Here is a 16,200-nt window from a genome sequence, read left to right on the forward strand (position 1 = left end):
ATGTGGAGGAACAAAGGTTGTGGGATGAGAAGACTTAGAGGGCAGAAACAAGCAGTCTCCTTTGTGGGAAGTAGATGCTGTACTTCAGAACAGGCAGCAGAAGCCACTCAGTGCTGCTCCATGGAGGAATCCTTAGCCTGGTGGATGGATGCCCGGGTGTCATCCGGATCCCTAGGCTGGTGGATGGATGCTGAGGCGTGGTCCAGATCCTCAGGCTGGTGGATGGATGCTGGGGTGTCTTCTGGATCCTCAGGCTGGTGGATGGATGCTGAGGCATGGTCTGGATCCTTAGGCTCTTGGATGGATGCTGGGGTGTCTTCCAGATTCTTAGCCTGGTGGATGGATGCCGGGGTGTCATCCAGATCCCTAGGCTGGTGGATGGATGCTTGGGCGTGGTCCGGATCCTCAGACTGGTGGATGGATGCTGGGATTTTGGGGCGGTTCCTCGGGGCTGAGTCGGCAGCGCCTTTAGTGAGAAGTAGCCTGTGTTCTTTCTGTTTGTGTGACTTGTCTGCCTCTCACTCGTCTCCTTCCTTTCCCGCAGGAAACATGGTGGAATGGTGCTTACCTCAAGATATCGACCTTGAAGGTGTTGAATTCAAATCCATGGCCAGTGGGTCCCACAAAATCCAGTCTGACTTCATGTAAGGACTTCAGAAACCATCCTCTTTGTACCTTTTCCACTCCGTTGCTCTCTTCACCCCCCAGTATCGTCCCGGAGGGGCTGTTAGCAAGGGGCTGTTAGCAAGGGGCCTTCAGAGGGCGTCTAGGAGACCCGGTGCAGTGCGGTGTCCATGTCCTGCTCAGCGAGGATGCCTCTAGCTTTCCTCCAGCTCTGGAGGGACTTCCTGAGCACACAAAGCTAAGAACTTCTGCTGTGGAATTTGGTTTTCATGAAAGAGAGTGGACTTTCACTCAATTTGGATTGAGGCTTTGTGCTAACACTTGAAATTCCAGCCTCCTGTCAGTTAATGGTCCTGGGAAATGAGGCATTAAGAGCTTTGTGGGGGAGGGGTGGGAGGTAGAGGGGTCAGGCAGTGGCTTTAAGCTTTTCATTGCACTGAAACCATGACTGCTGTGCATGTGAGAAAGCGGAAGGAAGTGACATGGCAGCTTTGCCGAAGCCCTTCAAGGCTCAGGAAGTGAGGAAAGAATCAGTATGGTTGATGCTAAGGGAACAGGACCAGTTCTAGAAGGCCCTAAAGATGACTGGCATTGTGGTTCTGCTGGGCGAATCATTTGCTGAGGCAAGGGGGGGATGGGATAAGGCGAGGGGAGATGCAGCGGGCCTGTCAAGTCCCAGGCCTGACCCCTGGCCAGTTGTGTAATCTCGTGAAGCCTTGCTGGTCCCATCTGTGAGCCTGGTGGCTATTTATCCCCCTGGTGTCCTGCACGAGTTGGTCTGGAGGCTGCGCTGGGTCCTGTAGAGCCCTGGCCTCAATGCTCTCTGTTGGATTGCATCTCCAAGACAAGACCAAGCAGCGTTTCTCACTGCAGGCCGTGTATTTGATGTGTTTCAGCTATTTCCGCAAGGGGCCCTTCTTTGGCCTGGCCTGCTTCGCCAACATGCCCGTGGAGAGCGAGCTGGAGCGGGGCGCACGCATGAAGTCCGTGGGCGTCCTCTCTCCTTCCTACACCCTGCTCTACCGCTACATGCACTTCCTGGAGAACCAGGTTCGGTATGTGGCTCCCATACGTGTGCGGGGAGGCAACAGGGTCTGCCAGCTGCTGTGTGGGCTGTGAGTCCAGGGAGATAAAGGCTGCGTGCCAGAGCAGCAGATGCCTTTCCAGCAGCACAGCTGGCCATCGTGGGACCCCTGGGTGGTGGTCTTTGCCGTTGGCTGTCGGCCTGCACTGGGACTCTGACACCGCGATGAAAGCCAGGGCTTTGAGCTCGTGTTTAATAACATCGGTTGTGTTTCAGTAAGTACTTTGTTGACAAGTACATGACCCTAAGCCGCAGTGATTGCCTCCCTTGTCTCAGGCTGGCAAACACATCCGGAATGCCTTGAAAGTGTAGGCATTTATTTACAGGTTACTATTATCACTTGGAGTGGTAATAACAGAAGCAGGAAAGCTGTTACTGATATGGGTTTTGGATGAACACAAACTTAACAAATGCTTCCAAGTTTGAAAGGAAATCTATCCATTCTTCCTGCAGCACTGTTGAACATTTACCATATTTGCTCATTTTCTGATATATATGTGTACAGACTTGAAAAAAAATAGATGGAGGGGATGTGTGGGACAATATTGTGGCGCTGCGGACTAAACCGCTACCTGTCACGCTGGCATTTCATGTCACATCACTGATTTTTGAGTCCTTGCAGCTCTGCTTCTGATCCGACACTTTGCTAACAGGCCTGAGAAGGCAGCAGAGGTTGACCTGAGGGTTTAGGTCCCTGCCGCCCACCTGGGAGATCCTCATGGAGTCCTAGAGTCCAAGCTTCTGGCCTTGACCCGGCCTGGATCTGGGTGTGAACCAGCAGATAGAAGATCTGCATCTTTCCCTTTTTGTGTTTCCCTGTTTATTTGAGAGACTTACAGGGAGTGAGGGAGAGGCAGAGGTCTTCCATCCTCTGGTTCACTTTCAAAATGACCTCAGTTGCCACAGCTGGGCCAGGCCAAAGCCAGGAGCCTGGAACTCTAGACTCAGCCTCTCAGTTATGTGTCGGGGTCCCAAACACTTGGGCTCTCCTCAGCTCCTTTCCCAGGCACTTAGCAGGGTGCTGGATGAGATGTGTAGCAAACAGGGCTCAAATTGGCATCCAAGGGAATGTTGATATTTCAGGCAGCAGCTTAATCTATGCCACAATCCCACCACTGTGCATTTAGCATTTATCATTATTTAAAAATTTGTTATGAAACATTTGACTCTATCACCATCTTTGAAAGAACATGAAATTTATTGTTTATGGGGGAAAAAAAACCTGTTTATTCAAAAATTTATATGTAAACACACAAGTTTAAACTTTCTAATTTTTAACACACGGAGGTACGCATTATCAGCATCACTTAATATTCTAGATTAGAGATGACTTTATGACTCATATTTTACAAAGATTTGGTGTTATCCAAAATCAGACTATCTCATGTTTTTGGAGCCCCGAGTGATCTCTGTGGTGCGTCACCCTTACTGGGCTGTATTCCTGTCCTCTCTGCTCACAGACTGGTCCCATCCTGTCAGCTTTCATCTTTTACAGTGGCTCAGAGCTAGGAGGGGATGACCGGCACCCTTTATGGACCCCTCAAATTGCTTCCCCAGGCAGACCGCAGACCCAGAGGGGTTGGTCTTGCAAGGTATTACTGTCTTAACAATTGTTTTGCACAGTATACAGTTTGGATACAAGCAGTATGCAGTTTGTAGTATGCAGGCTCTGTTTTCTCATTTTCTTTCCAGCTGTTTAAGCCAAACCACAACGGTAGCTTTTTAAAAAAATGTTACTTATTTTCACCTACTTGAAAGGCAGAGATAGTTGAGGGAGAACTAGAGAGACACAGAAATCTTGCATCCACTGGCTCATCGAATACATGTTTGCATGAGTCTGGGTTAGGCCAGGCTGAAGCCAGGGACCCAGAGTTTCATGCAGGTCGTCCCGAGCAGTTGACTGGTGCTTGAGCACTTGGGACATGATCTGCCTTGCCTGGCTGTGTTAGCCTGGCCTGGGCTCAGAAGCAGAGGAAGCAGACAAGCCAGCACTGTGATGGGGGGCGGGGGGTTGCGGCAGTCCCAGGCACTGCCTTGACCCACTGTACCACAATACCCAGCCCCACAATGTAGGCTTTGGTACTGAAGCAACTCATTTCTGGGTATCGTTTTCTGCTTTAGCTAGAATACCAGTGAGGTTGCTGGAACAGAGTATCATGACTCAAGCAAGGTGGGGGTGCAGCTTTACCAGCCTGCAAGTCTCAGGGAGGAGCTCCCAGTGTGACTAGGTAGTTGTGGCCATTACCATCTCATGGAAGGGGGGAAAGTTAGACATGCCTGAGGAGCCCAGCGCAGCAGCCTGGTGGCTAACTCCTCACATTGCACGTGCCAGGATCCCATACAGGTGCCCTTCATGTCCCAGCTGCTCCATTTCCAATCCAGCTCCCTGCTTGTGGCCTGGGAAAGTAGTCGAGGATGGCCCAAAGCCTTGGACCCTGTACTCACATGGGAGACCTGCAAGAAGCTTCGGGCACCTGGCTTTGGATGAGCTCAGCTCCAGCTATTGCAGCCACTTGGGCAGTGAATCAGTGTAAAGAAAATCTTTGTCTCTCTTTACTTTACTTTGTCTGTAAATCTGACTTTCCAATGAAAATATGTAAATCTTAAAGCCCAGAGGTTGGACATATCACCCTGCCCCCTGCCAAGGGAGTGTGGCAGATAGGATCTTTACGTATCTTTGTATCATCTGAAATTTAGAAGGAGAGTGGCCCTCTGAGACCACCAGCTTAAGAGGGAAAGTCTTCACCCAGTTCCCACAGCCCATTCAACAATTCCAGAGTTCATTCTCAGTCTCTCATCTATCCTCCTAAACTTGCATGTGTGGTGTAGAAATAAAAGCATGGATCCATATTCTCTCTTTATGCAAAAGATTGCGTGCTATGCACGTTGCCTTGCACCTTGGCTTTTTCTTTCTTTCTTTTTCTTTCCTCCCCACACGGGAGATTTCACCCCGAGAGGTCCTTTATTTCTGCAGTTACATCTCATTCCTTGTATAGCACAGTGCCTTATCAAGTCATCACTGATGGGCACTTGGTGTTTCCAGTCTCGCAGTTAGAAAGAATGCCGCGCGGGGAGGCCAGGAACAACTGTCATTTCACACATGAGCGGAGTTTCTGCACATTAAAAGACCAGAAATGAAATTGGTGGTTCAGAGGAGTGTGTCATTTCAGCAGAGACCGTCAGATGCTCTCTGCCGAGGCTGTGTGTTGTGTGCGCCTGCCGCCAGTGCAGCCCTGACAGTGCCAATTCAGATGCAAGCGTCCTGATGGACGTGAAAGAACACATCAGTACGGTTTACATTTGCATTTTTCTTGCTATAAGAATGTTTTGAATCCTCTGTATTGACTAGTCCTATACACCATTTGTAGCCTTTGCTTCATTTTGTTGGCCTTTTGTTCTTTTTGTTGAAGATATTCTTCAACATTACTTTCTTGTCATGTGTATTTTTCTTGGAATTTATTAACCTTCTATGGCTCCTGGATTTTAAGTTGTAACTAGGAAGGTTTTCTGGCTGGATGGTTATGGAGGACTTGTGCGTCTTGTGAGGGAAGGATCTTGAATGAAGAAAATGAGAAAAAGAAGGAAATGTCCTTAAGAAAGGCCCAAGTGCAGCAAGGATGACTGCTGACTCAGCAGTGACTGATACTGAGTTAGACTCGATTTATGTTCTGACTTACGTCACACACCTGCTTGCCGTTTTTTCATCTGTAACTCTAGCCAGTATCGCTCTAGAGTGCCCTTTCCATAATTACTTCATATTAGCTGGGACATAGTAGAGAACTATTGTGTGATTTAAAGCATTAAGTTAGGAAAGGGAACACTTGCTGTAATATAAAAGAGATATGTAACTGCATGTTGGGATCTTGTTTAAGTCTTGATTAAGATAAATGCACAAATAACATGTTGGGGACAGCTGGTGTGATCTGAATGTGAAGCGAGTATCCACGTGTGCTAAAGCATTGTGACCGTGTGTTAGGTGGAGTAATGGCCAAGTGCTCATGTATTGTTATTTAAACGGACCGTCTGAAGTGTGTGGCAAGGGGTGGGTGTGAGGTTCTGCAGTATTTAAGACATTTCAGGTAAGTCGTGGCAATAGATCAAATGTTGATCATCATTGAAGCTGAGTGATGTATATGAGTTCATTGTTCCACTTTTTGTATATGTTTGACAATTCCCATGATAAAGCAGGATTCAGACTACAATATAGCTGTTCAGTGCTGTGTTGTTCCCCCTGCTCAAAATAAAGTTGTTTGTTACTATACCTGTCTGCTATACCTTTGTAGCAGCCAGAGACGCTTGGTCTCATACATGCTGGGGAAAAAAAAAAAAGAAAATTCCCATAATAAAAATGTTTTAAAAGATGAGATTTACATAATTAGCATACAGATATTTATAAAACACCTTGAAAAATCCGGACTCTGTTCATGCCAGCCAGTCGTATTTGCTGTTCACGCTTGACATTTACCCACAGTGGAAATGTCCCAGGACCTCCAGTGGCTGCCTGAAAGCGCAGGCAGTACCACACCCCACGGATGCTGTGTCCAGTGTATTGCTTTGCAGGTGGAATGCCTAAACTGAGTATGTCATGCTCTGTGGCCCTAGCAGTTGAAGGTGCAGCAGCAAGACCAGTCTCCTTTTTCCTTCTTCACAATTGCACTGATAGATTTGTCCTTGCTGTCAGTCTGGGCAACCTCAGCGTACTGCTGGAATCAAGAACTGTTGTGACTTCACTGAAATGAAGCACTTTTGGCTTCTCTCTGTTTATCTGAGTTGCTGGCACTGCTGCTTTTTCACTTTGGTTTTGTAGACTCATTATGGCGATCTCTGCCTTCATGTTCACGTTGGCATTTGTGTGTGTGTGTGTGTCTCCAAAGGTCCCCTTGGGGTAAGCATGAGTGTCCACCCTACTGAGAGTCTACCCTACTGACCTCATATTCATTTGATCAGCCCTGTTAAGACCCTACGCAGAGTAGTTCACATTCCATGTTCCTAGGCATAATTCTTCCACATTTTTAGGGTGGAAATTCAAGCTATAAACCCCCTTTGACGCACTTGATCTTGGAGGCAGGATTCTCTGTGGCCACATGGTTTGGGCCCTCCATGCTGCTGTCTTGGGGCATCGCCTCATGAAAACCCAAAACTACTGATCTGTTAACCCGAGCAAGGTGAAGGTCGGCAGCTAAGAGCTTCTGGTGCTTTGTGTGTTTTATCGCAGAACTAACCAGCCCTTAGTGACGTGTGGCAATAACTGTTCTCCCTTATTTGAGACGCCAAGGCGGTGTCTCCTTATTACTTCATAGCAACAAAGAAAGCAGAGTTCTACACAAACAGTTGTTGCAAGCAGGGGTTTCTGTCTTCCAGGTTACCCCTTCTCAGACTAAACAAGCAACTTGCCTCAGCCACACAGATTTTCTGCATAGCTTGCTCCAGAACAGTGGGCATTAGCCAGCCTCTGGTAGCTCTGTCCTCCGGCAGCGCTGTCGGGGATTTCCTCCAGATCTTCCATAACCTGGAAGTGGGAACCTTTCGGGTGGGTCAGGCGTTGCAGCTCCTGGCCGGGGAGTCCATCGCAGAGCTACGAGTGGAGCTGTTCTCACTGAGCTTGTGTGTGTGTGTGTGTGTGTGTGTGTGTGTTGTGCAGACACCAGCTGGAGACGCCGGGACACTACTCTCATCTGGCTGCGTTCTACGAGGACAAGAAGGGCGTGCTGCACGCTGGACCCGGCAGAGGCAGCAGCCTGCCCCCCGTCTACTGGCTGCCTTCCGTCCACCGATACATGTACCCCGAGATGAAGGTGAGCTCAGCCACGCCCACGCAGAACAGGGCTTGTGTCTGGGCATGGCAGTTGTTGATCTCTCTCTCCTTAACATATTTATTTATTCATTCATTTATGTATGTATACTGGAAAGACAAAGACCTTCCATCCGCTGATTCACTTCCCAAGTGACCACAACCACTGGAGCTGAGCCAGTGATCCAAAGCAGAAGTCAGGAGCTTCTGTGTGTCCCACGCAGGTGCAGGGTCCCAAGGCTTTGGGCCGTCCTCCACTGCTTTCCCAGGCCACAAGCAGGAAGCTGGATGGGAAGTGGAGCTGCTGGGATTAGAACCGGCACCCATATGGGATCCTGGTGAATGCAAGGTGAGGACTTTAGCCACTAGGCTACCACGCCAAGCCTGATGACGTCTCTTTAATAAGTCTTGTATATCTGGGCTTGTGCAGACTGGCTATCTGCAGCAGAAGTTTAGTAAGCTAAGCTTCTGGGTTGGTTTAAACATTTGGTGTGTAGTTTTCCATAATAGGCTTTTTAGATGTTTCCACGATTGCAATACACAGTTGGTGGAGGGGTGGGGAGGAGAGGAGGGGCAGCAGAAAGGCCAGTGTTACTGGATTCATGGGCATACAGCTTCAGTGCATTTAAAAGCAGACGTTTGGGGCCCAGCACAGTAGCCTAGCAGCTTAAGTTCTTGCTTTGCACAAGCTGGGAATCCCATATGGGTGCAGTTCGTGTTCTGGCAGCCCTGCTTCCCATCCAACTCCCTGCTTGTGGCCTAGGAAAGCAGTTGAGGATAGCCCAAAGCTTTGAACCCTGCACCCCACGTGGGAGACCTGGAAGAGGCTCCTGGCTTCAGATCAGCACAGCACTGGCCTTTGCGGGCTTGAGTGAATCAACAGACGGAAGATTTGCCTGTCTCTCCTCCTCTGTGTGTATCTGACTTTCCAATAAAAAGAAAAGCAGATGTTTGAGGTAAAACTGGAGAGGCTGATGGAACAGGTCTGGCATCTCTTCATTATTTCAGTTTTGATATTGTTTTATTTTGTACTTTTCTGCAGCACTAGAATATGTTGTTTTCAGTTGATAAAACACCCAGCCAAGCATTCTGTGTTGGAAAAGTACAAAGATGGCTAAGAAGATGAGTTGCCTTTATTTTTCCCTTCCTTCCCTTGGATTGGTCAAAAGATGTTATAGTGCCCCTGGCAGAACTCTGCTGGCAGGGCTTCCGGGAAGGTGTCTCCCAGTTTGCTCACTGCCAGGTGGGAAGCAAGGAATGCTTGTTCCAGCCTGAAGCAGCATCTGGGCGGCAGGTGGAGCTGTGGTCTCCCACTATGTCAGCCCCTGTGGGAGCTCGGCATCATGGACCGTTGACTGATGCCTGATGCAACACTTTTAACATGGACCTTGTTTTTTCAAATCCCAGCTTTCAAGCTAGAGCAACTGAGGCATTAAAGGACCAGTGGCTTGCTATAGATGTTAGAACTGGTGAGAGAGTGTACCAGAATTTAAACCCAGGTTAGGTAGCAAAGCCTGTGTGTGCTCTCTGCCCCAGCTCACTGGCTTTGTAGAGCATGTCAGGGACAGGTTCATGGGACACAGAACTCTGTGGCCGGGGTGAAATGTTTATGTTCGCTGACTGAGCAAATGTTGGACAAGCAGGTTGAAATCAGATTGCGGAGAGCCTGAAACACTAGATCCTGAACTTGGAGTCCTAGTAAGTAATACTTGAATTCTTGTTAGAAAAAGAGGCCAGAGTTTCATTCCTAGTAAGTAAAATTCTTAAAAACAGAAGCAAAATATTTAATATTCATTTGGTACAATGAATGCATAATGTAGGAGTTGCAAGACTGAAAGGGAATCAAGTGATTTATATGCTAGTAATATTCAGATAACAGATGCCATTCCATGTTAGTCATCTAGTCCTGTATAGCACGTGACTCCTAATCAATGGCCTGAAACGGGAGATCTCTGTTGTTGCACAGCTTCTGTGGACTAGGAATCCAGGGAGGGCTTTGCTGTGTCTTCTGCTTCATTTCTCATGCTTTAATCCAGGCGTTCACCAGAGGAAGGGCTGCTGAGGCTGACTGGGGAACTGTGCAATTCGAAGCATATGTGGCTGTTGGCAAGGCTGCATTTCATAGGGCCCATGGAAAAGAAGCCCCCAGCACCCAGCTGCCTGTGGAGGCTGCCCTGAGTTCGTTTTCATGTGGGTCTTAGCAGATAATGGCTTTATCAAAACTGGGAAGCCAGAGTTTTCCAGGAAGATGCAAATGCAGACCCTCTGTAACTTAATCATGGAAATGACAGCCCTGCACTGTTAACCATGTTCTCTGACTTAGGAGGGAAGAGGGGATTGCACAAAGCTACATATGGGTGTAGAATGGGGTGGAGACTGCTCCGAGAGCTAGGGCCAAGGTAGCCAAGGGGGGAAGTGGTGCCATCAAAACCAGCGGAGCTTAGAAGCTCACCCGTGTCCTGCTCGGACTCAGAGGGAAGTGCTGTGCCATCTGACGCTGGTACCCCTTGGTGTGGAACTCCACGTGTGCTAGAAGCTAGCGCCACAGGGACCTCTGCTGCTGGGGAAATACCAGCAGGGCTGGCCTGGAGGGGAATCCCTTCACCCCTCCTGCTTTCCACTCTCCAGGCCCTGCCTCCTAGCAGAAGGACCATACAGGAAACCAGTTGGAAATCCAGGAAATGTTTGCACATGTCCGTACCGCATCTCTTGACATGGGCTGAGAGATGAGAATTAAGAAATGGTCAGAGTGGTCATCTTGGCAATTCTGGACTTGCATTGTCATGAACCCTGCCTACTCTCCCTTCTTAACTCTGCCCATTTTTTCTTTTCTTTTGTCCTGCTGAGTCAGATGGCTCCTGGACTGTCTCCAAATCTGTAGCGGGGGAAGGTGAACAGCCTCTGATCTGTCACTGGTCTTTGCCAGGAGACCAGAAAGCAGAGCCAAAGGGAGAAAAAAGAAACTGACCATATGCTTCTGCCCTGTTGGAAGGCAGCTCAGTAACCTGCTTGATCCTGTGAGATACAGGGAAAGAAGACACCTCATAGGTTACAATACCACCTGTGAGTATAAGTCTTAATAAAAAAAATAATAATAAAAGCCCAGTATGTCAAGGTAGGAAAATTATTTCAGGAATCCCATGTCAAAGTCCATCCTGTAGGTATAGGACCACCAAAAGTATGTGTTTAAAGACATTTATTTAAAAATGTTGGGTGGTCAAAACTTGGAATGCTCAAATATTCAATAACCATTATGGTGGAAGAGTAAGGGGATATGGGAAGGGTTGGGGAAGAGAGATCCCAGAACCTCTGGAATAATCATTATGAAAAATCAATACAGCATAAGAAATTGACATGGAAGATCTACCAGGGCTATTGGTCCATCCAGGAAACTGTGATATGATCATGTTTTTGTTGAATAATCACAGCATCATCTGTAGATACAGATGGATGCACTTGCATACATGAACACAAAGAACGTGGGTGATAATATATACTACCTTATGTGTCTGTGAGGGAATGTATGGGGCCAGAAAAGAAATGATAGGACATAAAAATGTGTCTGATATGAATCCATCATTTATGAAAAAGCACCTTTGTGTATCTGTTAAAGAAATTGTATGCACGCTCTTTTATTGGAATATAGTGTTCACAGGAACAAGTCCAAAAGTCCTGTAGTTCCCTGAATTATTACAAAGTGAACACATGGATAAAGGAAAACTCTAAACAAGTGAGTTTTTGAAACAGGAATTAAATCTGGGAGAATTGTAGAGGGAAAAAATAATGAGCCAGGCTAAAAGAATGAAAGGAGGAAGATGGAAGGAGATATCCAGCAATCCTGGGAGATGCTGCCCTTGGGCACAGGGCAGTGGAGGAGAGGGATGGCTGTGGGCAGAATCCAAGGTCTGGCAAACTGACCCTGAACCGTACAGACGGGCTGCCAATTGTTGGTAAAAGGATCTAGTGGTGGGTGGAAGACTGGAAGAAAAACATAGGTGGGGAGAGAGAACTTTCTGGAAAAGCCCCAGAGGAACAAGCCTGAAGAGGGTGACAGGCTTGCACGAGGCCGGAGAATGGGCTGTTGCGCTGTGCTGCTAAACAGGGCGAGCGAAGAGGAGCTAAGTCCCTGACACTCCTGTAAGAGGTGCTCGCGTGGGCTGGGGCTCTTCCAGCCCTTATCGGGCACAGACCCTGGCACAGGGCTGGAATGCTTGCTGGTTCCCAGGGAGCAGCACGTGCTGGCTGGTTTTGTCTCTTTCAGTTCCTATGGCTGTGTAAAGTGATTTTCTGGGGATCGCAAAATCTGGGCCCAACAGTGCACTGTCTGCATTCCCACGAGCAGGGTCCCTCTTGGTCTGTAACCTCGACGGCACTTGTTCTTTTGGCCTTCCTGGAGCCCGGACTTATGTTGTCCACCTCGAGGGTACCCCCGAGGCTTAGGGCTCCTTCCATGAGCATTGGAAGGAAGAGTGGCCAGGGCTGAAGGGTAGCAGGGAATGTGCCAGAAGGTCCTGGCCTGCTTGCTGACCTCTGCAGACCCCTTGCTTTGTTCAGGAGCAGGTCCCCCTGTGCTGTGTGTCTCGTCTCAGACGGTTGGCCCACCATCGCGTTATTTCCAGTGCTCCGCAGTTCTGAGCCACATTTCCTGTCTCTTGCATCCTGTCTCTTTAGTAGTGGTAATGTTACATTTAGTGTTTTTCCTTGGTTCCTCTCTCTTCCCAAGAAAGTAGCTAATGATCCCTAAACCCAAACTTGTACATCAGGGGAGCTGTTGTGTTGCAGAAACCTGTTTAAACATAGGAGTATTAAGGTGAAAACTGTCATTGTGGGTGGAAATAACCATCCCTTATCAGACGTTTGGCTGCACTTTTGCATTTTGGGGAGCGTGAGGGAGTTGGGCACACGGCTATGCTGTTTTCATCATCATCATCATTACAAGCTCTACCTCCCTCTCTTCCTCCCTCCCTCTTCAACCGCCTCCCCTGCTTTTTCCTTTTCCAGATCACACACCCTGCTGGCTGCATGTCTCAGTTTATCAAGTTCTTCGGAGAACAGATCCTCATCCTCTGGAAGTTTGCCTTACTCCGAAAGCGCATTTTGATCTTCTCTCCCCCGCCTGTAGGCGTGGTATGCTACAGAGGTAACCAGAGTCTCTCCATCATGGACTAGTGTGGGAGGGGCCTGACCGGGTCTGCATTCACAGTGCGGACCTTGGTGTCAGGCGAAAGATGGGCTGGGTTAAATGAGGTTAGACCCTGATGAGACCTTAGGGTCTGGCTTAGAGCAGAGAAGACAGGTTCTTGTTTGTGTTCTGAGATGCCCTGGACAGCACTCAAGGCGTAAGAATCAAAGCTGACAAGGATTGGGGTTAAGGGCGTAGGGTTAGCTTGGGGCATGACAAGCACATGCCGCCTGTGACATCATGTGACATGATGCACGCCAGAGCCTTGTAGGCTCCGAGGGGGCTGTGCTGGAAGAGGGGTTCTCAGCGTGCCATTTAGCCTGTCTGTTAGCCAAGGCAAGGGTGGCTTCATGGAGAGAATGAGTAAAGAGGGGTGTGCCTCTCCTCGGGCACAGCAGGTGCACCATCCGGGTTGGCAGGACAGAGGAGACGGATGGCACAAGTCAGAAGAGGAAAGGGTTCCAGCCAGCCAGTAGCAGTGTCCACTTCTGAGCCAGCCCAGTGAGAGGAAAACTGAGCAGTGCCTAGGCGACTGGTCAACACAGAACTGATGTGAATTGGGGAGATCGGGACCCACTGGTTCCTGGGGCATCGAGGGAACACAGGGCAGAGACCCACACAGCTCCCATGGGAGTCATTTTTCCGTTGCCTTAAAAATACCCGAGGATGGGTTGTCTATCAAGAAAGAGGATTATTTTGGCTCATGGTTCTAGAAGTCAGAGCATGCAGTTTCTGCTGAGGGCTTCCTGGTGGGAGCCCGGGTGCGTGCAGAAGACAAGCACATGTGCAGGAGGAGAGCGCAGCCGAGCGGCCCACGCTGTGGGGAGCCGAGATCATCACTCACTGCCCCGGGAGCCACATTAATCCCTCCGTCAGCCTGTATCCTGTGCCCTCGTCACCTGTTAAACGCCTTGCTGTGTTGCAGCAAGGACACGCCTCAACATGCACTTATGGTGGTGATTGCTAGCGATGGTGGTTTTTCAAGACTGGTTTATTTGAAAGGCCAAGTGACAAAGAGGGCGAGATAAGTGGTTCACTGCCCAGATGGCCCCAGTGACAGGCTGATCCAGGTTGAAGCCAGGAGCCGCAAGCTTCAAGTGGCTCTCCCTCACGGGCGGCAAGAATGTTAAGTGCTTGAGCCGCTATTTATCACCTTCCCAGGCACATTCATAGGGAGCTGGACTGGAAGCAGCCAGGACTCACACCAGTTTCGACATGGAATTCCACTGTTACAAGTGGCAGCTTAGCCGGCGTGGCCACATGCTTGCTGGTTCTTCAGCTTGAGTCTAGCTGGAGATGGGCCACGTCCAGGTCATAGGCCACTTCCTTGGAGGAGGATGGGAAGGAACGGATTGACTAGCAGGCTTTGACACATCTCTCCTCTGACCCGTCCTCCCTACAGTGTACTGTTGCTGCTGTCTGGCCAATGTCTCGCTGCCTGGCATCGGGAGCACCATTCCTGAGTCAAAGCCCTTCTTCTATGTGAATGTGGCCGACATCGAGAGCCTGGAGGTGGAGGTGTCCTATGTAGCCTGTGAGTACCAGGGTCCCGCTGCACCCTGCCCGTGTGCCTGAGCCTGTCTCCTGTTCTTGCAGACATGGGCTCCTGGACTGCTTTACTCCTCACAGAGGTGGGGTAGCGGGCTCCTGATTCTCCGCGGTGCTCCCCACCACCCCTGCTTAGGGTTGCCACCTGCTGCTTCCCTGACCCTAACCCTTGGGTCCTCAGGCACCACGGAGAAGATATTTGAGGAGAAACGGGAGCTGTATGATGTCTATGTGGACAATCAGAACGTGAGGACTCACCACGACCACCTGCAGCCCCTGCTGAAGATCAACAGCGCCGACAGGGAGAAGTATCGGCGGCTCAACGAGCAGAGGTAGCGGCCTCCTGGGGGCTGTGCTGTGTGCACAGCAGGTGCCGAAGGGCACAGCCAGGGCCAGCAGCACGCCACGCTGAGTGCCTGGTGCTGGCTGGCTCGGAGCTGGAGGAAGTTGCATCTCTATGAAGTGTGTTCTGTCCATCACCTGTCCCTCACAGTGCCTTTCTGCCAGGCTGTGTTTCGCCTGGGAGCCAAGGCTGAAGGGAAGCCCTTCAGTTAATGGGCCAGGCTCCCTGCTGGCTGCCCTGATAGGAAGACAGCAGGTGCTTTAGGGCGGGGGGGGGGGGTGTCTCTCGGGGGTTAGGGGAATGGAGGTGGAAAGGAGCGATTTGAGCTTGGGACTCTGTGAGACCCAGGGAAGGGCACTTGCATCTTCTAGATACTCCTCCAGATGTCTTTAATGTTTGCCTGTGACCACGTGGGTAACGTCTAGTTTGTGTGTCTTGCTGCATAATGAGCAGGCCTGTGCATCAGCTCCTAAAACTCTGAATACATTTGTTATCCCAGAAGCTAGATGTTTCACCATCCCCATGTGATGGATAATTAGGAAAGATTGTTACAACCTCTGCACCATTGAAGTTTCCATCCTTCCTCTCCCTTCCCTCCAAGCCTCTGCAGCAGGAGCCTGCTGTGGTCAGTGTGGCCTGCTAGGGGAACCCAGGATGCCGAGCCATGGCTGGGCTCTGCAGGCGCACTGGAATTGATTGGGGGTGCCCTCCTCCCTACAGGCAGATGCTCCTGTACTCCCAGGAAGTGGAGGAAGACTACAACCCCTGTGAAGAGGACCTCTTTGTGTTGTGAGTGGCCCCGGGCAGCAGCCATGGGCATCCCTGAGCTCCCTTCAGCTTAAGCTGGTTCCTCCCCTTGTCCCCACTAAAGTCCAGGATGGCCTTCAGGGGTACTCCGAGCTGGGCTCTGTAGACAGGCAGTGCTGAGCCCGGGAAAGCAAGTGGAGGGAGCCCAGGGGACTCGCAGATACAGCACTGTGTGGGAAGTGTATGGGCGTCTGGGGACAGAGCAGAGCCACCACCTCATCAGGGCTGGAACCAAGACACTGGCCTCTGACATTGTGAGTTTCCATAGCAGCTCTGGGCACAAGGCACTTGTGCTGCAGCCAAGAGCTCTGGGGCAACGGCTCACGTAGAGAGCTGATATTCACATGGTGCTGTAAGCAGTGGCTTTAGAATCTTGTTCTCTGCATCTCCGGCCTCAGAAAGCCTGGTTGGGCAGACAGATGCTGAGGGCTGCTGTTGCCTGTGCCTCACCCTCCCTTTCCCTTTAACCTCCAGCCACCATGCTGCTGGTTCTCAGTGTCCCTGCGCCTGTCTGGCTCCTCCACGCTCACTTTTCTGGCTGGACAATGTCAAGCCAGACTGGCTGTAGTGGCCTGGGCTTGGGGAACGCTGCAGAGCCCACCTCTTGAGAGGCTCATCTGTGACCCAGCAGGGGCCCAGAAAGCAAATTGTGGTTTTGCACTTGAAGTCTTAACCTTGGAAGTGCATTTTCTGGTTTGCTTGGTTTGTCTGCTAGCTTTTTCTTCCCCTTATGGCTGAGCAGAGAGAGAGAGAGAGAGAGAGAAGTTTGGAAGGAGGGATTCATCTCTTCTCTGGACTGTGCTTAAATTCATCCTCGCTTT

The 16,200-nt window shown here is 49.9% G+C and overlaps 1 protein-coding gene and 1 non-coding gene across 3 annotated transcripts in view; both read left to right on the top strand.

The window, feature by feature from the left end:
* DENND11 (DENN domain containing 11) overlaps positions 1-16,200 on the top strand; it is a 39,719-nt gene that overhangs the window by 15,505 nt on the left and 8,014 nt on the right. Inside the window, exons 2-8 of one of the 2 annotated variants that reach the window (XR_005886066.1) lie at positions 545-644; positions 1,521-1,679; positions 7,350-7,503; positions 12,501-12,639; positions 14,084-14,215; positions 14,411-14,561; positions 15,293-16,143. Coding sequence is in view for 1 of the 2 variants with exons in the window: in XM_041002344.1 (XP_040858278.1) it covers positions 545-644; positions 1,521-1,679; positions 7,350-7,503; positions 12,501-12,639; positions 14,084-14,215; positions 14,411-14,561; positions 15,293-15,361 (904 nt within the window). In the remaining variant the exon portion in view is untranslated. The remainder of the gene's footprint in view (positions 1-544; positions 645-1,520; positions 1,680-7,349; positions 7,504-12,500; positions 12,640-14,083; positions 14,216-14,410; positions 14,562-15,292; positions 16,144-16,200) is intronic. The other variant, XM_041002344.1, reaches the window with a different exon arrangement.
* LOC121171048 lies at positions 5,891-6,018 on the top strand. Its single transcript, XR_005886091.1, has one exon. It is a non-coding gene; the product is annotated as a small nucleolar RNA SNORA63 (small nucleolar RNA).

This window comes from Ochotona curzoniae, unplaced genomic scaffold, assembly GCF_017591425.1.
Source record: "Ochotona curzoniae isolate NIBS_2020 unplaced genomic scaffold, NIBS_Ocur_1.0 scaffold_2476, whole genome shotgun sequence".
In the NCBI taxonomy this organism is placed as follows: domain Eukaryota; kingdom Metazoa; phylum Chordata; class Mammalia; order Lagomorpha; family Ochotonidae; genus Ochotona; species Ochotona curzoniae.